This window comes from Accipiter gentilis, chromosome 34, assembly GCF_929443795.1.
Source record: "Accipiter gentilis chromosome 34, bAccGen1.1, whole genome shotgun sequence".
Classification (NCBI taxonomy): Eukaryota; Metazoa; Chordata; class Aves; order Accipitriformes; family Accipitridae; genus Astur; species Astur gentilis.
In genome coordinates this window covers 10,868,054-10,891,407 of record NC_064913.1, presented here as the reverse complement: position 1 = coordinate 10,891,407, position 23,354 = coordinate 10,868,054, and the positions used below count along the sequence as shown (strand labels likewise).

General features: G+C 40.9%; 1 protein-coding gene across 5 annotated transcripts in view; it reads left to right on the top strand.

Annotated features, from left to right (window-relative positions):
• The first annotated feature begins 944 nt into the window (after window positions 1-944).
• The window catches only part of KITLG (KIT ligand), a 57,119-nt gene continuing 34,709 nt past the window's right edge, over window positions 945-23,354 (top strand). For all 5 annotated transcript variants that reach the window (XR_007504649.1, XM_049792371.1, XM_049792369.1 and 2 more), the window contains exon 1: window positions 945-1,081. Coding sequence is in view for 4 of the 5 variants with exons in the window: in XM_049792371.1 (XP_049648328.1) it covers window positions 1,067-1,081 (15 nt within the window). In the remaining variant the exon portion in view is untranslated. The remainder of the gene's footprint in view (window positions 1,082-23,354) is intronic.

Below are 23,354 nucleotides of genomic sequence, written 5' to 3'. Positions count from 1 at the left end.
GCACTGCTCAACAACTTTTCTCTGGCTGGAGCAGGTAAAAGGAGTTTCCGAGCCCCAGCTGAACTGCTCACCCCAGTGCCCACCTCGTGTCGCCGGTGATGGACAGGCAGAGCAGCACCGACACGGCAATCGCAGACCGGGAGCCGCCTTCTGCCCGGGCGCTGCTCTGAAAACACCGGGCGCTCGCTGCCGGCTCCGCCAGCCCTCCCAGCCCGCTGCCCCGCGGCGGGACCCGGCGGCAGGGAGGGATCCCCCTCTCCTCGGGCTCCTCACGGCCGGGGGTGGTGGGGGGGGGGGGGGGGGGGGAGGAACGGGACCCACGCCAGGGCCCTGGGCTCGGCGCCGGCCGCCGAATCGACCTCGAGTGCCGCGGGCGGCGGGACGCTGCCCTGCCGGAGGAGGCCGGAGCCCTCCCCCCGGCCCCGCTCCGCCGCGGCCGGCCGGGCTCAGCGCCGAGCCGCCGGCATGGGGCGGGAGAAGCCCTCTGCCACCCTGCCCACCCCGGGGGCCCGAGGCCGCGCTCCCCCCCTCCTCACACACACACACACACACACACAAACACCCCACCGCTCTCCCGCGGCGGCCAGCCCGGGCCCCGCCGGCCACGCTCGCTCCCCTGCCGCTCTGGGAAGGGGGGCAAGCTCGGCTTCGCCTCCAGCCTCCACAACTTCCCCGAAGTTACCTCAGGTTTCCCCCCCCCCCCGCGCCGGGTCCGCCCGGGCTCCACCGTCCCTCAGGAGGGAGAGGGCGGGAGAAGGCGGGGAAAGGCGTGTCTTGCTTGGGCTGCCGCCGCCGCCGCTGAGAGGAGGCAGATCGGAGATATAAAAGACCCGGCCGGGGGCCGGCGGTGGTTCCAGTCAGAGCGGGGCGTTCACGCCGTGGGGGGGCGGTAAAAAAAAAAAAAAAAAAAAAAAAAAAAAAAAAAGGGGGCTGGAGCGGGGGGGGGCTGGCCGTGGGCAACCCCAATGCGTGGACTATCCGCCGCTGCGTTATGCTGGAGCTACGGTTCCGCTGAAGGGAGTTTGCACACGGCCGGCTGGGCTGGACTGCAGCGCTGCCGTTCCTTATGAAGAAGGCACAAGTGAGTGAGGGCGGCGGGGGGCTGCCCGGTGGGGAAGGTCGAGCTGCGGACCGGGGAGGGGGTGTTTGTTTGTGTGTGGGGTGGGGGGCTGCTGGGGTCGGGGAGGGGAGTTGCGTGTCCGCGGAGGTTGGTGTAGGGGGGTGGTTGTGGCGGCTGGCGGGCTGCCTCAGAGGTGAGGTGAGGGAGGCGGGGGTGGAAGCTGGTGCCGTTGATGAGGGGAAAAAAATAAAATTAAAAATAAATAAAATTACCGCCCGGTCTTGCCCTCGGCGCCCCGCAGCCCCTTGGAAAAGTTGCAGCAGGCGGCCGGATCGGCGGGTGATCCGAGGGGGGGGATCTAGGGGAGGCTGTGGGGAAAAGCGCCGGAGTGAATCGGTTGCCTGTGTCGGGCTGACGAGCTTGAGTGGGAAAACCTGAACTCGCGGGAGGGAGGACGGGGCGGCGGTGCCGTGGCCGCTGCCCCTCCGCGGCCCCGGGGTCGGCGTGGCGGGGGGTCCCCGGCGTTCCGCCGCGGAGAGCCGCTCGGTACCGGTGGCCGGGGGCGGGGGGGGTCCCCTGCCATCGTTTCTCCGAGTTCTTCAGGGATTGCAATCGCTGTGCTGTGCGTTTGGTAAAAGGCTGGGGACAGACGCGCGTGGGAAGAAGGGTCTCGTAAGAAGAAGCGGCTCGGGGAAGCTCTGAGGAGGAAAAGTTGAAGGCTTGGCTTCGCAAGGTGCCGCCGGGACCCGCCGTCCTGGCTGACCTCGGCGGGAGCCGGGGCTGCTCCTCCGCGCCGCGACCGAGCTCCGGGAGGGAGCGATGCGGGACGCGCACACCGCTCGTCCTGCGCTGGGGGCTTTTGCCTTCCCCCGCCGCTTCTTGGTTCGAAGGTGCTTTTTTTTGCCTTTGTCTGTTTCTTGGCGATTGCGGGGTCGTCCGCACACCAGCAGCCTGAAGACGCTTCAGCATACGGTCATTGGAAAAGATGTAAACTGTGGGTTTTTTTTTTAAAAAAGGGAAGGTCCTTACTCAAGTCTTCGGGGCAGTTAAATAGTTTTTCCAGAGGTGACAGGAATTAGAAATACTTGCTTTTTGAAATATTTAAATCTCAGCTGGCCAAAGCACTGGAGAATGTACCCATGCTTAAGGAGTTATAACTTGGCGACTTAATTTCTGTGATGCTGAAGTACAGTGAGGTGTTATCTTAAATGATCAGTTCTGAACTCTAACAGCACATATTCATTGCTGTTATTCCCTCTAGATGACTAAAGATGCCTTGAACTTCAAGGCTGCTCTTTCAGACCCTATATACAAACTTGGTCAAATACGCTGAATAGATTATTAGTTGGGAAGGGTCTCTTAAAGTGTAAGAGCCATATTTAAGTGTGCTTAGTTTTATGCATTCGTTTAATATTGGAGTGGATAGCAATAAAGTCGCAAGGTGTTGTCCTAGCCCCCAGAAGCATATATGTAGGGCTGTTTCTTCAGAGAAGAAAAAACCGTTTGTCAAACAAACGAGGATTTATGAGTGCAAGCAGTCAAGTGTTTCATTTCATAGGAACTGTAAACTTATAAAACCAACAAAGAACTCTTGCAAATTCAGAGCAAAGCAGGAGCAATCCCTCTCTCCCAATAAACTGGGAAAGACAGGCAGTCTTGGCATTCAGGACCATATGGCTTGACTCAGGGGCTCGTGAGCTGTAGCCTGTGGAACAGCTTCTTGTCATGGTGGTGAAGCATCTGTCAGCCTTCAAGCAGTTATGCTTCCTGCTTTTTGGAGGCAGTGACAGACTCCTAGCTCTCCAAAGGATTGTTTCCTTCATTTTAAGGATTAGCAAACAAATATGATACCAAACCATTAATCATTCTGAGCGGATCGGAGCAGGAGATACTTTGAGAAATACTGTCCACTAAAACCGTGATGACCCTTGTGCAAAGAGAGAGCGAGTGAAGCGGATATGAGAAGGAGGACTTAAGCACATTGGGGCACTCAGCACATTAAAGGAAATTTTAACCTTTATGCTTTCCTGTGGCTACTTTTGCCATTGTCTAGACTGGTAACTGGCATAGTGGAAAAACCAGGATTGGGAAGTCAGGAGAGAAGTTAGCATTTCTTATAATAAAATACTCTGCAATAGACATAGTACAGAAAGTGAGAACCACTACATCACTGAGCCTTGAAAACACTTAGTAATACCTGGATAGTGCTTAAAATAAATCGGGGATCTTGAAGTTTGAGGTAATGTTACACAGGGATAATATATAACTAGTGCAGCTGAAGGAGTAGCTGAGTCATACATCAGTGCAAGGGAAGTGCTGAAAGAGAAGAGTCGTGCTGAATGCTAGACTTGAAGTGAGCAGGTTGGTCAGTTTCTTAAAATCAGTCTTAACCTGAGAAACCACAGGAACTACAGTGTCAGTCCTAGAAGGATTGTTTCTGAAACTATACAGTTAGATAAATATATAACTCCCTGTCTTACACGTACCAACGCCTCCTGGATATCTTTTTTTTTTTTTTTTTTAAGTAATAATGCCTTTAGAAATGTGATTAAGCATTTAGGGTCCAGTCATACAAATCCTTTTTCAATGGGACTACTTCCATGAATTAATCTTATTGAAGGATTACTTGTATGAGAGGATTTGCAGGCTTATATACTTAGTAATTAAAACTATTATCAGAAGTGAGTTTATGTCATTTTGCATGCTAATATTACAACAAATAAAATATCACTGATGTTTGGACAGCCTTTTACATTTTCAGTAAAACAGGATCAGTGGTGCTAGTGTGATACAGTCTTGCAAAAACATGTGGCAGATTTCTGATTTGTTTGTTCTTTGTTTGATTTGAAGACAGTGTAAATAGGATTAAGTTACTAAGAAATGTGCTGCAAGGAGGGGGTCACCCATGGGGCTAGCTCAGAAGGCTGCTGATGTTAAGGTTTCACAGATACTTTGTTCAGGCGCTTCATCTTCAGCAGTGGGTTAGATGCACAACCTCTTAGAAACCTCAGTGTTAGAAGTGTCTGATACCTCAGCTCGGCTTTTTACCTCTGAATGTGCACATTACTGCTGTAGTTAAATGACCTTCTTAGGTTGTCCTGTCTGTAGTGCGTTTGTGTCACTGAAGTGGGAGCCTCTGTAGAAATTATTATGGAGTCATACCTGGAAAGAGGATTAGTACACAAATTGCCTGCTCCAGTCTCATGTTAGCAGGCTAAGTCAGAAACACAAAGCAGGTATCTGGTACCTTGGTGCAAGCTTGCAGAGTCATTATTTTAGGGGAAATAGCTCTGATCTCCAATCTTTCTTGCTCGTTCTGCAAAAAAAATTAACACTAGGCACTGGAAGACATTTGGAGCTCACGGTAGGTATAGGTCTGCTGCTCATCAGATAGAAAAAGAGAACTTGCTGGAGCCAGAAAGATGTTGTGCTATTCACATTGAGAAATGGACTAAGGTATCTTTCTCTTTTCCCCTGGTTTTGAATCTGCTTCAGGGAGGTCAGTTTGTGAGTACTGCAGCTGGAAAGAACAACCTAGAATAAAGTGTTATATGGAGGATAAACAGCAGATGAACTGGAAGACTCTAGGGTGGGGGAGTGTTTTGTAAGGCGTGTTTAGTGATCTTTTTAGTTATTTATTTTTTCTTCGCCTGCTTGTATTGCGTGCCTGTAAGTTTTTATCTCCGCGAACTGTGCAGCACTTCGCTTTGTAGTTTAGACTGAGGCCACTAACCCAGTCTGCTTCTGACCCAGTTCTGCCATCGCACTGAAATCTAGCTTCTCCTTTTGTGCACTGCATGTCAGTCGTTCAGGTACAGTTCTGCAAGCTGACAGTGCCATTCTCCAAGTTTTGTTATGTGACTTAATGGTATGCTGGCTCATGTAATCGCCATATTGTACGAAAGTTAAAGAGTTGGCAAGATGCAGCCCTTGGCTTCGGGTGGGCAATGCTCAGTATGCAGTATGTAAACACAACACCCATTTATTTGAAGGAAGGCAGGAAAAATCTCCCTACGCAATTCCATTTGAGTGGTGTGGGAGCTGGCAGATGAAAACGAAAGCATTTGTTCTTGCCCTGGTCTTTGGTATGCCAAACCTGAGGTTGGTCAGCCTTTTAAACACACTGCAAATCTGCTTGGGTTTTGTTTTGTTGGGTTTTTTTTGTTTGTTTGTGTTCCGTGCACTTGTGGAAAAAGGAGATGGACCAATGTAAGGTGAGTGGAGAGGGGTGCCGCTCCTCTTTATTGTTGTTGATGGGCCCGTGTTTGCATTGTGTACTGAGTCCTATGTAAACCTGCAAAACTGACATTTGTAAATATTACCGATGCTGAAATAGCTGACTGCGGGGAGCATGTAAAATATAGATTTCTTTGCTGGATGGTTTTAGCTATTGACAAATGTAAACAGTATCAGACATTTATGAGAATGAAAATATGTTACAGTTACAGAGAAAACAAAAACAGTGTTAAGTATTTTATTTGAATAAAGCTGGTAGGAGGCATAATAGCTGAGGTCAGTGAAAGTAAATATGCTACTGAAGGCATTCTTTCTACTGTATGTCTAAATAAAAGGCAGTTTAGGAGTTCAGATTAATGAACACTTTGGATCACAATAACGTAGGAAATAAATTATCCTCTAATTTCCTATTGTTATCTAATAACCACTGGGCAAATGACTGGTTGTTGTTTCTGTTTAAATAATGTTTAAATTATACAATGTAGATGGATGCGATAATCATTTTAAATCTGATTAGGAATTTTCTGCTTTATACATATTTTTGTGTTATCGCTACTGCGTGGAGCAGACTTAAGTTTTGGTGCAAGGCGAAAATAGTGTCAGGTCTAAGATGTCACTGCAGGCATGGCCTGAAGGAGGCCCCTGTGGTACTAGCTGCCTTGCAGTCATGCTTTGGAGCCCACAGTTTTGCAAAGTGGGTAAGTCCTGAGCCTCCAGCTCCTCCATCACCACTTGAACCAATGCTAGAAGTGAGACCAGGTGGAGCAGGCTGGGGGGGCTGAGTGCGGGTTTCCCCCCTGCAGGGCCAGCAGTGCTCGTTGGCAGTGGTCAGGGCTCCTGGAAGGCTCTCGCAAGCAGGTCTGCTGGACACCCGCCTTTCAGATCCCTGGTAGCCCTAAACCTTCACTGCTGTTAAAGAGCACTTGTAAGCATGCAGCGACTGCAGCATTTGGGTATTTTTCTTCATTTTTGCTGCCAAACCTACTGGATGGCAAAGATCAGGTTCAGGAATGACACTCAAGGTCACATATAGCCCAAACCTCAAGAGCTACCTCCTCTCCCATCTGTGATTTTGTGCCTCTTTATAACAGCCGTTCACATGGTATTGCTTAATGTTCCAGTGAAGAGTTTCTAGAAGTCAGGCTGAGTATCTTGGTGCTCCTCCACCTTCACTGGCTTCTGACTGATTTTGGGCAGCAGAGCGGGGAAGCCAGAGAGGGGGGTGTGGGGCTGGGCAGCAGAGGTGGGTTGCACACTGCAGCTCAGACTGGTGTTCTGCAAAGCCTGCAGGTTTAGGCTGGGCTGTCACGAGAAGAGCGTATGCTCTACAGAGATGACCTCTGGGTTTGCAAACCGCTTTGATTCGATCCAGATAGAAAAAGGCTAATCTAAAAGAATTTACCTGAGCATACTCAACTGGCATGAAACACAGCTTCACATCTTTTCTTGGGTAGGGACTTAGGTCTCCAGGAAGGGTCTAACCATCTAGTCTGTCTTGTTGAAGCTGTTCTACTTTGCGTGAGTAATTACGCACTGTGCCAGAGGGAAGAAAAGCAAAAAATAAATAAAAAAAAAAATCCAGACTCTGAATCTGAAGTGTAACTTCAGTGTTGCTCCAAATCTGAATCTGGGTCCATGCAGATTAAGAGTTAAGTCATCCTTTAAGACCAAATTAACTGAGCTGCTATGTTTATTTGCTCAGTCTTGAGGGTGGCTGATGCATGAACTAAGAATGTAGAGGGGACTGTATTTCAGGCCACAAGTCCAAATTCACAAATTGCGAATCATGCGAACCTCTGAACCTCCACTCAGAAAGACTTAGGCATCTGCAAATCAGAGTCTGAAAAATCAGTCTGCCAGTCCTATCTATTCATGTAGGTTGGCATTTCCAAGCGTGGCCATCCCATGTGACTGAACCTGGCCTCAGTGTAATTACATTAACTGTCTCAGTGACAGTAAACTCTCATCCAGTGTTTTATTCAGCTGGTCTTCTGCTTTTTGTTTGTTATGCTGCCATCAGCTCTAGGGACATCAGTTCACTGACAGTTAAGGCCAAGGACAAGCATAGTTCACTTCGCTCTACCATCTCTTCTTTAGAAGTACCTTAAGAAGTTTTTAGAAGCACTCTAAAATACAGCTTTAGGAATATGTTAAGTATATGCAGTCTATTGTATGATAAGACCTACATACTGTATTTGCTTTGGCTGGAATCTCTTGACTTGATGTAGGCAGGATCACTTGTACTGACAGTTTTCCAGTGTCTTCTCCTAAACGTACAACACTTATTTATTTATTTTTAGCTTGCAACTAAATGAAAGGTAGGAGGGAATCCAAGTATCTCACCCCATTGAACCAGTGTCCACATACATACAGAGGAACACACACCATGCAAAAACAGCTGTACATATCCAGTATTCTTTATATGGACGCCAGCCTATGTTTGTACACAAACTTGCATGCAGTGAAGGTCGTTAAGTGTGGTGTGCAAGCACTCTGCCCAAGAGATTTGAAAATCTGTATGTAATGTGGGCACAGCTGAGCCCTGGGAATGTCCCATTCCAGCCTAGAATAACGCATGCACAGAAATATGTGCCAATGGTGTATATTTCCTTTACAGGAGAGTCATAATCTGTGTGTGAATTCACACCATGCTTTATCATGACATAAGTAAGGCAGAGGATAGCACAATAGAACCTCCTCGGACTAAAGGCTAATCTGAGTCCTGTACAGGATAATCTTAAACTGCTCTTGTCAAGTAGATCTATAGCTTTTTCTTTGTGTATTTTTGTTCTTTGCTCTGAAACTCAGGATTCAGTGATAGGTAAAGTTAAATTTCTCATTTTTTGAGGAAGAACTTAATAATGCTCAATTATTTTTTTTGAAAGGAGTTTTATGATGATATGTGATAGGCATATACATTTTATATGAATTTGGAAGTATGAGGAAAAACCACAAAATATTCCTTGCTACCATGTGCTTGTTTGGTAGCAGTGGATGAATATGTCTTCCATTTACGTTTGCAGTATGATACATCATGGCTGCATGGATTCTTCAGTCTGTTTAGTAACACATGACCTTTAATTATGTTTGGAAAAAAGTTATTCTGGCAATGTAAGTCAGGCTGTAAAACTAAGTTGTGCATGTCCTGACAATCTATTTCCGTTTAGAACAGAAAATGAACTCTGCAAGTCATACAGCAACTCTTTTTGTAAGAGCTGCTCCTGGACAAAAGAATGAACTTAATGTCTATAGCACATACTGAAAGCTTGGAGCAATACAGTGATATACAAGGTTCATTATTTTAAAGTGGTATTTTTTGGGGACAGTGCCTGTAAATGTGGAGGTTTTCAAGTGTGTAGGGAAGTTTGTTCCTCCATTTCACGTTGATCCAAAAAATTCCTCTCTGTTTATGGAGATTTCAGAATTGTGTCTAAAATGGGAGTAGGATATCAAAGTGTTGACTTTTGTGGTCTAACTGAAGTAATGGACTGAAGTAAGGTAGTGAGGAGTCAGCCATGATACATTTAAATTGATAATATGCTGCATATATGCAAAATAACTAACTAAATTAAAATAAATGCTTAGAAATTTAGGGAGGTTGTAATTTAAACATGGTAATGGTTTATTGTAAAGAAGTCCTAAGTTCCAGCCCTCTAATTTCCAGCCTCTGTTTGCTTGTTTTAAGTGAACTCAGCAAAATTTGTCTTTTACATTAAATGGCAAGCAGACAATATTATGCATTATGCTTTAAACTGATACAGATCTGAATGTCAGTTCTTCCTGAGATTTGTTTTTCTTTTACTACTTTGAAGCATGCAGGAATAGGAACATTAGTCAGCCAAATGAATTTAGGAAGCTTGTATAACACAGCTTGGCACCCTCTTTCATTTGGATTTAAAAATATGCTCCTGAATAAACAGAGCTTTTTTGTGGTTATTTTAAAAAGGAGGGGGGAAAAAAATATATCTCCAATATTCATAATTGCTGTCTTTTTCAAATTAATGTGGTTCTGCAACGTGTGGATTGCATTTCTATTCTAATAGCAAAAACTATCAGCGCTGTATTTGACACCAGTTTAAATGGTTCTGAAGTGTATTGCATTCTTTATTTTCAAGGAAATATGAACCTTATTTATAAACGGTAAGTTTAAACACTGTCACTGAGCTGCTTTGATCTTCTGTATTATAATCCCTGGCAAAAAATGTGCCCTAGATTTACCATGCATTCTCTAAATCCGTGTCCTTTAAAACTTCTGGCCATAATCATAGTCTGTTCCAAATGGTTTTGATAAATTTCTTCAGTATTTGTTCCTTTAATAGTGTAAAGCTGGGCAGTGAAAGCCCTCTTTTCAGGCTACTAAATCCAGTGAAAAATCTTGCTATTTTTTAAAATTAGACTCCATTCCCAAGCAGGGTGGTATTCATAATCCCCATCAATTTTCTTCTGCCATGGATGCAGGAAGATTTTGTTCCTGAAAATTTCTGGATTTTTTTTTCTATCATCACATCTCAAGCCCACATCCAAAAATTATTCTTTGTCCTTTGAGTTTCAATCTCCTCTCCCCATTCAGACAGAAAACTTAACAGTGCTACCCTCATTTCTTTGTGCACATTCCATGGCCTCGGTTGCATTTAAGTCAGCATCCTCACCTCTGACAATAAAACTTAAGTGCTTCTGGCCGCCAAAACACTGAAGGTGTTTCTGTCACCGTACTGTTTCCTTCCACATAGTCTAAGCTTCATCTCTGGTGAGTGTTGTCTACAATTTTTGTAGTAGTCTGTCCAGTGGCCGTTTTATTTCCCACAATTTTTTTGAGGCCTAATTCAAATATTAATCCTCTGAATAACCTGTTTTTGCTGTATTTTCTCTTGTCTGTAAAAACTAGGCATCTCAGAATTAGAATGAATCCACTGTTCTGTGGAATATGTTGTTTATTTATATGATGACACTGGTAAGCTATTAATACAGTTATGAAGAGCCCTCTGAAATATTGGCCTGCCATTTCTAGAAGCAACAATACCTTTTCCTCTGTAACATCAGTAATTTTCTTAATACATATTTAGAAAATACTTGCCTTTTTTCTTTAAGGGTCACATACTTATTGAGACCAAAGGAAATCCTTTTAGAAGTAATTGTTATTGCTTTCTCCTGTATCTCAGCTTTGTTACCTAACCATATTAGAAATATCTGACTTGGTGTTTTTGTTTGGCCTTCAAAAAATTCTGGCCTAAAACCTTTAAATCATCTGGAGTGAATTTCCTGTCTTCCCTTTCTCCTCAGCACATTTTAAAAATCTCTTCTCACACACAGGTTTTAGTGATCAACTAGACATTTGCCAGTAATAGTCAGATTGTCTATAGTGCTTTTGGTCATTTCCCACTGTAACAGAATGTTGTTGACATTTAAAAATGATCTGAGACATATGTGAAGTTAATCTGATTTTAGCCTACTGGTTTATTTCTATTGAAATGAATCCCTCTTGCTTTGCATCCAAGAACATTATTTCAGTTACTGTTGAATTTGTACCTGTTTAAAGTGCTAATTGTCAAACTATGATATGCTTTTTGGCTTTATGCACTGTGGTAGATTCTTCTTCTTAACATACACACTCCATTACTTATTTCAAAGTAAATGGCACAATTCCTGCGAAACTCGGAAGAATTTTTTTTCTGTACAAGTTGACAAGTATCACTTTAGTAAACTTGCTAAGAAACTGCATCGCTTATGAAAATACCTAACTAGTCTTACTGGAGTTTCAGAATGTAGACATTGAAAAGTACATGCTCTGAGGAGATTTGTGCTAATCTTCTCAATGATGGGATATATTTTCTGTGAGATTATTTACAGAAGCCAGAGAAATTTCACGATAGGCCAGGCAACTTAATGTGTCTTCTTTAAGAATAGCAATCCTAGGAAACTTGTGAGAACTAGGTGTATAAATCATCTAAGAAATCATATTATATTGTGTGAGTACTTGCATGAGTTTATCAGCACATCTGTGACAAGGATGCTGATGATGCTGTATCAGAAAAATAGTTTCACTACTGACAACTGGTTCTTTCTAATTCGCATGAATAATTTTCACCAAATGTAGAGTTCTATAGGATGTAAATGCACTACACACAATTTACAACTGCACTTTTTTAGAAGTAACCCCTGTGAAAATAATCAGTAAAATTAAAGTAAAATAGCTGGTTTTTTCCAAGGGTTGTGTTCTGTTGCATTGTTGCAAATGTTGTGAGGATACCTAGTGTTTCTTATCAGTTATGTACTAAAATCAAAGTACTATATTATTGGTGTCGTTAGAATTATATTTTATAGGCATCTGTATTTAATAGGCATTTATATTTCTTCAAATTGTACAGATTTAGGGAGCTTTTTTCTCAGATTATTTTTCTACCAGTTGTATCTGCATCTCGATACCAAGCTGCAAACTGACTGATTCAGCTTCTTTCGGTATGTTTACCCCACAATTTCTGCAATTTTTAAGGAAAGCCGCAAGTGGAGCTTTAGGGTGAAGTTTAGATATTTACAGTTCTCTCCAGTTAACATAACTCAAGCAAAAACATTGAGGCAGCATTTGAATGATATTCGTATTAACTCTCAGTCACAATTCTGTGACAACGAAGTTAGTTGGGATATATCCTGTGTCTCTTTGCTCTAAGCTGAGAGCACTTCCACGTTGATAGAGATTATGGAAATGTGCCTGTTCTTCCTGGAAACACAGGGGAATTGTGGGGAAACACTGAAGTACTAGAAACACTTTGATGGAGTTTGTAGTCGTTAGCCTGTACAAATGCCAATCAAAACCAACTGAAAAATCAAAACAAAAACCCTAAACCCACCCACAAGCCAGCAGGGTATTAGAATTACAGTTTGTGTGGACAGGTCTAAAGTTTGGGGCAGGATATAAATTATAACTCGGGTTAATTTTACGGTAAAAGCATGGTAGAAATGGGTGATCATGGTGTTCCCTCCGTTTTTTTAAATATATAGGAACTCTTAACACATTAACTCTTAATTCTGGTCTTTAGAGTTAATGAGTATGTCCAGCGTTTAAAAAAGATTTTTTCTTAACAGCTTGCCCCTATTGTGTTGTCAGCAGATCTTGGTGTATTTAAATCAGCCAGTAGAAGGAAGGTGGGAACTCTGTATTAATAGATTTCAATGAAAGGAATAGAAAAGCCCAGCTCCTGTAAAAGAAATCCTTTCAATGTACTAAAATTCTTTGTGTGCCAAAATGGGTAAATAAATAGAAAGTATTGAAATTACTTATTTAGATTAAAAAAAAAAAAAAAAACTAAGAAAAAACCCCTAAGTAGCCCTACATTGTTTCCCTTATTGTAACAGTTGAAGGAAAAAATTATTTAGGGACAGAAAGCAAAGTGTAAGAATAAGTCATTAATTTGTAACATGGCAAAAACCTAAGAGGTAATGTTCTTTAATTGTCAGCAACCTCCTATAGTTCAATCTGGTAAGAGGGTTCACAGATTGATGACAACATGTGCAAGCTACATAAATTACTCAGGTTAATTGAAATTAAAAGAGATTCTGAGGAACTTTGTAAAGGTTTAGAGAAGATAGGAGAACAGATGGCATGATGGCAAGTGGAGTTTGTGGTGTTGAAGAGCAAGGGGGATGCATTTTGGAAGGAATGTTTTGAACTAATTGTAACTACATTAATACAGCATTTTTCATTAGTTGTAAAAACTACTTACAAGCTCTTTTTTAATGTTCTTGTAGCAATACTTGGTCAGGAAAAATGGATGAAAAATCCCTGTATTTTACCTGAGATAGAACAAATCAACCAACATACTGGGACACAGTAAGAGCAGGATGAGAAACATAAACTCTAATGCTTTTATGCTAGTGATAGTCAGGTGTCTTGAAAAAAAGTCCTGGTTGCCCTGTCAGAAAAAAAGAATATCACAGAAATAGTGGTCCTAAAATAGGCAAAAGCGTTATTTTCAAACAATGTGCATATGAAGGGAGACTGAAAGCTGAGAGCGAGAAACTACTGAGTGATATGCAAGTAGCAGAGAGAATGATTACTGGACATTACTGATCCTTTCTTGGTACAAGAGCAAAGAAATATTTAACACAATTGAAACTCAGAAGATGCTAAAGCAGGCAGTGCTACCTTCACACATAATTACCAGTCTGGAAAGCTTTTTGACACTAGATATAATATGGCTCGAAATGCAGCTTGATAAATGTCAGAGTGAGCCCAAGAGGTCACTTCCACCAAAGGGGGTAGTCCTGGTCTTCTCATCCTTGCACATCTCTTCTCCTCCTCCACTCATTCCTCAGGGATTAGTTTTCTGTCTCTGAGCTGAATTGGCTAGTCACTGTCTGGATTTACTGATTGCGGAGGGGTCGGGTGAATGTCAGAGCGAGGGAAGCTGGGGAGGAGATGCTGAGAGCCCTCTCTCAGCAGCAGGGAGCTGTTAGATTGCTTCAGACCATCTCATTAACCTCAAGTGAAGGAAAAAAGGATTATACACTTAAGTAGGTAAAAAGCTGTGGTTACTTTAGTTTACACTTTGAGCATGAAAGTTTGCTTATTTTCTAATTCATGCAATTAAGAAGAAATTTGCAAATAGGCAATATATTCTGTAAGTGTGAATGATCAGGCTTCTTCGGTTTTCTGTGGCTACCAGACTGATCATGTACTGATCTGACACTTCATATTTCCCAAATCTTCATTGCCTTAATTGCACAAGTCAGATTTGGCCTAATTATAAACTTAGTTTCATATACAACCATCTGCCAAAATTACCATCTGTAACAATTCAGCCTTTAGTTTTGGGAAAAGGAAAACCCTTTGAAATATATTGTAGCTGAACTCCAATTACATGTGGAAGCAATGACAGCTGAGACGTTTATACTGAAAGATCTTTCTTTTAGCACATGAGTATGAATGGTTAGAACTTGTAAAATTTTATGCAGTGCTGACATGTTGCATAACTCTAACCATTGAAAGACAGTGGAGTTTCCATGGACCATGCCTGAAAGATGCTCTTGTCCAGTACTTCAGCATGAACAGGAAAAGGCACTTAAAAGTATGTCCTCCCCTTTTAGGGGTGCATAGGAATTCAAAATATACTTCAGTTTCTGATGCAGTAATGCAGTCACTGGCTTTTTATGTTACAGGAAACATTTTGATCAGTCCCATCCCATTTTTGCCATCTTCAGCTTGCATTGTCCTGGAACAACCTTATCTATTGCTTCAAAGCTCTAACATGGTCATTCTGGCAATTTGCTTTCTTAAAAAAAAAAAAAAAAAAGGCATAATCATTTCAGAAAGAACTTCTAAAATTAACGATGGCATGAAGCATTTTGGTAAATCATGAAAAAGGAACTGATGTTCATTTTCTGTGGTAAAGATGTGCAGTTGGAATAATAATCACTTAGGTATTTTTGACATATGGAAATGTTTTCAATTTAGATCAAAAACTTTAAAAAATAGTTGATTTGTTCTTAGTAATATACCAACGTAATTGCTTTAAGACAAGGCATAATGTATTTGTAATTCCATCTTGCTGAGGTAAATGGCTTATTGCCTGCCCAGTGCTTATGTTGTCTTGCAAGCATACTTAAATGTTTTGAAGATTAGTTGCTAATTTGATGTGTCAGTTACCTGATTTGTCTGCAGTCCCACAAGCTGTAACTTCTAGGCATTTGAGATTAATCTCATCCATCAGCGTATCACTTTAGATAAATATTCTTTTCACAAAATATATAGATTTGTTCTTAATGTACTTATATTTTAGTAACAGTGTAAATGTAAGATTGTGTTATTCTTTCACAGATCATTACCTTAAAGCTAAATTGTTCACTTTGGGTTTGAGTATGTATAGGAAAGAATCTGATTCAAATTATATAGGAAATTAAATGCTGTCTAAGAGCTTAGATCATTTTTTGGAAGTAAAATTATTTACTGGGTAGCTTACATAAATACATATGAGACAACTGGGGTGAAATCAGGATCTGAAGTGAAAAATTTTTTTTCCAGTCAGAAAATTATTTAAATCTGGCTTTGTTTTACTCTATTATTTGGAAACAGCTGAGAGAAACTAGCATGATTCTCACAAACATTTCTTAGTGCACTACTAATACATACAGCTCAGCATGTCAGGTATAGTGATGAGAAGTACAAGATCTGATGAAATATTGAAAATGAATAGTTTTAAATAGGTCTAGGGAGAATGTAAACCTAGCAATGTTGTTTCTGATGGGCTTATTTGATCATTGACATCAAAAGCCTCATTTGATTATTGACAAATGTGCAGTCATATGCTCCAAGTTTTTGAATGGTAAGATTTAAACTTACACATTTCCCAGGGAAATATCACAACAGACCTTCTGGTTAACTAACTACTGTATCAAGAAATGCTATATAAATGAACAAAGAACAATAGGATTTTTATTGTGACAAATAAGTTCAACATGCTCAAAGTCCTCAGGGTTTTTCCTGCATCTCTGGATAAAGGAAGATGAAAACTTAGCACCAAAGCTAGGAGATGCAGGTTTCATTTTTCACTTTTGTTGTTTTTTTTAGTGTGCTGGCTTTTCAATGGCTTGCCTGTAGGTGCTTTTAATCTTTCCCCCTGAAAAATTATCTTCCAGAAACCTCCTGCAGTTTTTGTAAAAAAAAAAAAAAAAAAAAAAAAAAAAAAAAAAAAGACTATAGATTATTGTTAAAATGTCTGCGGTGGCTCTTCATGGGGCCAGAAGCCAACTTCATTGCCTAACAACATGTGTTTTGTTGGAAACAGAATATGGTGTGGAAAGGGTTATGTATTTGTTTTAAAACTCAAACTGTTTCTAACAAACTAGGCACTGTTATGTTATATTTTCCTCTGAATATTCACTTATGGTACATACTAGGTCTTCTATTGACTTAGCATAGGGTTTTGTATGCAAGATGCTTTTAAAGCACTGCATTAAATCTGTAAAGCCACATTTCTAAATCATGAACGGTATACAGGCACATCATTAATAGACATTATGTCCAATATAGTAAATTTCTTGATGAAATGAGAAATAGTGAGAAGGAGCAGAAACTCAAGCTTCACTATGGAAGACCATGACCCGTCCCCGTTTCTGCAGTTGTGTAATCACACTCTTTCATCCTACAGTAGAGCAGTGTGTGAAGAATACTTTTCATCCTTGTTACTTGCTCCAAGGGAATCATGTAGGTTTAGAATAATGCTTAGAAAAGTATCTTTTGAATTCCAAAAGACTGAGTAACAGCTTTTATGATTATGTTCAAAATTTTAGGTGTCACTACTGATGATGGAAGGAAACCCTTAAGTATTTCCCAAAAGATCTGAGATTTAAAGCAGCTGAAAAGGAGAATTACCTTCTTTCATCAATGTAGCTGGTGTTGAAAACTTTGACCAAAGGTTTCGCTAAATATCTGGTTGGTTTGGGTTTTTTTAATCTCTTCAAAATACAAAATTGCTTTCCTCACCAACATTTTACAAGAGAAAAATACATGTTACATCATAATTTGCAAAGTTACCAACTGAGTTTTTGGGGGATCAAAGTAAAAACTTCTCAGTTCTGATGCACTGAAATGTCCTGTTCCAAGCCTTTTTAAGCTGATGCAGGTGCTACTGTCTGGAATGTATGCAGAGAAGCCAGCTTTTATGTGAGTAAATTGGGAATACCTGTTATGTCAACTGGTATTTATCACTGGGAGAAACTGCTCTGACCAATGAGGACTGATCCATTTAGAAGTTGCATGACTTAATGTCACTCCACTTTAGAAGCAGCCACCTGGCTGGACACTGCATCCATTGCAAAAGCCAAAAGAATGTGCAGTAAGAGGTAGGGTAATCCTCCATTGACATTTGCTGGAGAGGAGAGCCTGTAAAAGCTGAGCTGCTATAGAGAGTAAATAGATGCAGTTTCTAATCTGACAGGAGGTAAGACGGAATGCTTTGTTTGTTTTCCATGAGTCTTTGGTTTTTTATGTTGCTTCTGTGTCATGGAGCACTGGAAGTCAGAAGGGCTTTTTAATTAGGCCTAATGAAGACTCAGATAGCAGGCTTGATCTCCATAAATACAGTAAGAGAACAAATGGGAAAGTTGGGAGTATAAATTCAGAAGCAAAGGAGCAGTGTTGCCATGAGAACACATTGATGTAAACTACTATCAGTAGACTTAAACTGGACAGTACGAGGCAGCATTTAACCATTGGAACATGAAGGTCTGGAACAATTTCCCAAAATTCACTTTGAATACGGTGTTCAGTTTTGGGCCCCTCACTACAAGAAAGACATTGAGGTGCTGGAGCGTGTCCAGAGAAGGGCAACAAAGCTGGCGAAGGGTCGGGAACACAAGTCTGATGAGGAGCGGCTGAGGGAATGGGGCTTGTGTAGTCTGGGGAACAGGAGGCTGAGGGGAGACCTGATCACTTTCTACAACTACCTGAAAGGAGACTGTAGTGAGGTGGGTGCTGGTCTCTTCTCCCCAGTAACAAGTGACAGGACAAGAGGAAACAGCCTCAAGTTGCACCAGGGGAGGTTTAGGTTGGATATTAAGAAAAATTTCTTCACTGAAAGGGTTATCAAGCATTGGAATTGGACGTCCAGGGAAGTGCTTGAGTCACGATCCCTGGAGGTATTTAGAAGACGTGTAGACGTGGTGCTTACGGACATGGTTTAGTGGAGGACTTGGCAGTGTTAGGTTTATGGTTGGGCTCGATGATCTTAAGGGTCTTTTCCAGCCTAAATGACTCTATGATTCAATGATTATTCCCTCCACTCCCACTTGACTCCTCCACTCCTATTTGCTTTTATCCAGTCCTATTACAAATGTAACCTGTCTGCGGTGTCAAAGGTGTGGGATATAACACAACTGTTATCTGGAGCCTACCTACCCCAGGAGTTACCTGAAGCCCCCCAGTGACTTTGAAAACTGATACTTGCTGTGGAATGGGGCAAGTAAGGTCAATCAGGAGATTTATTTTCCAGGAATACCAGTTTTTTCATTGCCTGTTGAGGAGGACTGCCTAGACCTACCCCTGTATGATGGAATTCAGGTTACTGGTATCATTTGCCTTAGTAGTGAATGATACTAGAGCTTTTCTGGATGGACTGCAGAGTACCACATTTGCCTGATATTGGTCATGAGATCTTCACAATGGCAGAGGGACTAGAGAAACCTGCTGGAGCTCGCTCCTGTGATCATGATACAAACCATATCATTTATGCAACCTCTGTTTCTCACCTTACCCTGAGTGCTCTTGTAGACCACCAATACAGACAGCAGCTGTAAAATGTCAGAAAATGAATAGTCTCATGATCTATAGTACAGTACTGATGTGAAAAAATATCATCCTTCAGTGCTGTCAAAGCTTACACTGGTGTTGGCATATCTGAGAGATCCAAACAGTGTTGTTTAATCGCATCTAAGCTCATAATTGTGAGGATGTAATACGATTAAGGTAGGTGGATGAAACACACTTAATCTCGACTGCACTGGCATCCAATTTTAGTCTGTGTTCAGCAATTATCCTTTTGTAATGAGGTCTCTCATATTGAGCAGGTCAGAGAACTTAGTTCTGAATTTATATCCCTATAAAGATCCAGGCCCTATCAGGGATGATACCAAAGAAATTCAGAGTTCGGAAACAGAACAGTGTCTTTCTGAGGACATGTCTTTGGTTTACAACCAAGTGGACCAGTCTGTGATTTGTATTTCAAAAGTCATCCTCTACTTATACAAGAAAGTATAAAAGGATTGAAAAGAAAAAAAATGCCTAAAAACCTTTTAATTTTGTATAAGAATATTTTTTTTCCCTGATGTTCTCTTTCCACAGGCTAAAGCATGAACTGAAAACTCTTCAGATTTATAATACAGTTTACTTTCTAGCAAAGTTTATGTGCATGACAGAAAGAATACACTTAATCTGTTTTAATTCATACTACAAATAAAATACTAGGGAGGACAGAGACATTTTCATCATGTGCATGAGTTTTGTATGCCATTGTATGCCAAGTATCAAAATAGCTGACGATTTCACTGTTCTTGATTTTTTAAAAAAAAAAAATAATAATTTTTTATTTGTCAGCGTAGTAGTTCTCCTAACCCAAATTCCATGTACTTTGTAGCAGATGGTAAGAATTAAAGATCCAGTACAGAATTTCTGTAATTCTTATTCCATTTCCTTTACTGGTGCTTGAAGGTTGATGATTAAGAAGGGTGGCTCTGTATAAATTTTCATTATAACTCAAAAGAATATTCAAGATAGTAGATTTTTTTTTCCCACAAACTTGGCAAACAAGCAAGACCTCTGAAATAGATCTTTAAAAACAATCTTTAATTAAGTATTTTACTTAAGAGAATGTCTTTTCATTCCCTGAGGAAGACAGATCATCCACCTCCATACAGTGTGAGAATCTTGTCCTCCCTGCCAAGATAAACTTGTATCTTACTTTGCCTTCCCCTTTCAATTACTTAAAAATACCTTTGGATTTCTGCTAGAAAACTCTTGTAAGTTCCCAGGAAGATGGGGGGGGGGGGGGGAAGACAACTTCCTATTTGGAGTTTGTGGGAGGTTTTGTTGAGTCAACTGAAGTCTGTACTTCTGCTTATTTCTGTTTTGATTGTGTAGGTATTTTGAATCTCAATGTCTCCATTAAGAGAACAAGTAATATTGGTCTTTATCACTCTAACATGGGATAGAAAAATGTAAAATTTCAGTACCAATCCTGGATGATTGTAATGGAACTTTAAAAGGAGGGGGAAAAAGTATCTCTTGCCAGTACATGCATCCTAAAAAGACTGTGCTAAATGCAGAACCTCTGAAGATCTTCATAATCTCTGATGACTTGAAAGGAAGATGTCTTTCAAAATATATGGGTATTTTTATTTTTAATGTTTCTTCCAATTGGAAACAGTTTTGTCCATAAAACTCCTGGTTCTTTGCAGAACTAGAATGCCACCTGATGGATGATTATCAGTAAATATTTATTTGGCCACTGTTAACACAAGCTCCAGAGGCAACATCCATATGTAATTACCTGTCTCTTGGTAACTCCCCTTCCTGGTGTTTGGGAACTAGACAAACTGGCTGTCATCCAGGACAGATTTAGGACACATGGAAACTGCTTGGATCCTTGATTGTCAAGTGAGATTAAAAAGTGGACAAAATTTATTATGGAACAGATAACATTTTTAGAACAGCCAAATATTTTAAGTTGGTATCCTTACAGTGATGGAAAATAAATACATTAATTTACACATTAAAACCACTGTTTTGTAGTTTACTGAATGTAATGACAAAATACCTGGATTACATTGATTTGCAAGGCAAATCTATATCAATTTATACTTTGTCTTGCTTATCTTGGTCGTTTTGGTTCCAGTTGAAACACACAAACCAAACACACCAGGAGTTTGGTTGCACCTTACTAAGTGCAACAGTAGCATGTTGTCTGGAGCAGCCTGCTGCTTCTGCCTCTGTCAAGGATTGCTGGAAGGGCTAGAGGATGATGGCAATTGGCCTGAGGTTGCATGAACTGAAGTTGGCGTATCTTCTAAGCAGCTTCTAACTTTTCCCAAGATCTGGATGGTGGGAAAGAATACTGTGATTCATCATTTTCTCAGCACAGTAAGACCATATATCTTAAATTTGTATGTCTCAGGAAAAAGATGTGCATAACTTGACAGAACTGGAGAATGGTTTCTCCTTCCAGCTGAAGAAAAAGTAATGAAGAAAAAGGAGCTTGGCATTAGCATTTAACAGATTTGGGGCTATTTTTATCCACTGACCTGAATAGAATTATTTCTGATAGATTAACAGTGTACCTTAGAAGCGAACAAGGTCTGCAAGCATCTGGATACAGCAATTGGCTTTTCTTTTGCACATGAGGCTGGTGGAGTCCAGGAAGTGCCACTTTAGCATTCTACCACCAAATGAGCAATTAGCTGAAAAATCCTGTTCTTGTCAGCTGTCATTAGGCATTCCAGAAGTCCCCCATGGGAAAGCAAGTGAGCATGCAAAGGTTAGGGGGAAGAGGTTTTATGGTTGGGAACATCATGGAAAGGCAAATACAGAATTGTCACAAGATCAAACAGCTGTGAAAGCAGGTTGGCCATTGAACTCATTTGAATGTAGGGAGCAATGACACCTTTCCCTGCTTATGTTTGTAACAATAACTCATTAATTTCCTTCCCGTTTACTCCATGAAGTACCCTTGTATTGTGTATTTTAGATATTATATGCAGAACTGGGTAGAAGAGTATTCTGCAATTTAAATTCTGTGTTTAGTAAAACTGAATATGTGTTCAACTATTTCATGTCTAAAACACTCCAAAACTTAGTCTGAAAAAGTGACCAGCATTTCTGTAGTCTGTGTTTAAATCAGAATCCAAATAAATTACTCTGATACTCCGTGATGAATTTTGTTTACTTTTATCATCATTCTCTGTACTACTCATCATTGTTAAAAAAGTGAAGAATAATATCAGTCACTAGAAGAGCATGCATCTGCTTTTTGTAATCATAACAAAGGATGTAGTTTGCTCCAGAGATTTTTAGGTGTCTCACCCCAGCAGGGTGACTCACTGAGCTGGAGTTAGCCGCTGTTTTGTTCAATGGACTGCCAAAAGGTTGCTCAACAAAACTCACATGTTGACTGGGGAGCTTCCCAGAAGTTAAGGTGCCCAGATGGAGGAGCATGTGTGAGACGAGGATACACACAAACGTTCTGATGCCTGTGTAGTGAACATGTCTTTTTATTTTTTTCTTCTTTTTCTTACATAATGGCTTGCCAGTGTAAAATGCATAAATGCTCTGAAAAATAAGGGTCAGGAATACCAGTGTAGCCCCATGTTGCCCCTTCTGGCCAGGAAGGCATCATAAGTGGAAAAGTACCACCAGTGGTAATTACAAGGTAGATATCAGAGGAACAGATCCCAACTCCCATGAGTTGGAATTACCTTGGTTAAGAGGAAATTTAACCGAGGTCTGTCACTCATTAGTGAGCACCCTAGCTGATAGGTTATTATGTTCGGTAAGACTAGTGCCAGTCTGTTGAAGGACAGTGATGGGTGTACGCTGGACTTAATGCTTCAACTACACATTATTCAGGGTTCTTGCAGTGGTTTCTCCAACTGCACTGAAGTTATCTCTTAGGTGCCTGAGAGCGTGTAGGGACCTTTCCAGTTCCAAATGTGCTTGCCAGAATACTTCACTGATTCCAGAGCTAGGTGGTCACGGGTGCATGACTTTTTTTTCACACTTAACTCACTTCTTTGGGGCCTGAGCAATATTTAGCATTTCAGTAGTATTTAGGCACAGCCATTTAGAGTAGTAAAGTTAGCGCTGTCATTTGCATGGGTGAAGGTATCGCTGAATACCATGAAAATGGGAATTGGATTACATTCTGTGTAAATGCTCTTCAATTTTAAGATTTTTCCACACTGACATTAAATTTCTTAACTGATTAAAGACAGTTCTTCCATGACTTTAATTATCTCTATCACAGCTAAATAACTAAATAGATAGTAGACATATGAAAGAATTATTGTGCTTTTATGCTTCTGGATGCTTTGTGGTTAAAAAAAAAAGGCAATAAATATCTCTTCTTGCCATTTTCATTTTCTCTGAATGTTCTTACAAAAGGCTTTTTTAAGGCATAAGTGTGAACATGAAGTTAGCTATCTGTGACTGACCAACCAGTATTGTCTATGGCAGAAGTTTACAAGCTGTGCCTCAGCAAAGTAGCATGCAAACACTGCCTGAGGAGCTAATATCGAGAGATGTTCCTACCCCAGCATTAGCAGAAGTAAAAAATAAATTTGGGAAGCCTGGCCCAGGGTGAATATTGTTCCACATTGGCAGCTAACCCTACTGTAGCTGTGGCTTAGTTGTGGTTAATTGGACTATTTGCTCAAGAAACTGGGCTAAAAAATTCTGTGGCTAACATGATTTGCATGCAAGAAATTTTATAATGAAAAACCCATTCATCTGTGTAGTTATTACCTGTCTCTGTACTTAATGGGGTTTTTTGTGTTTATTATTTGCCTTTTTTTTTTTTTG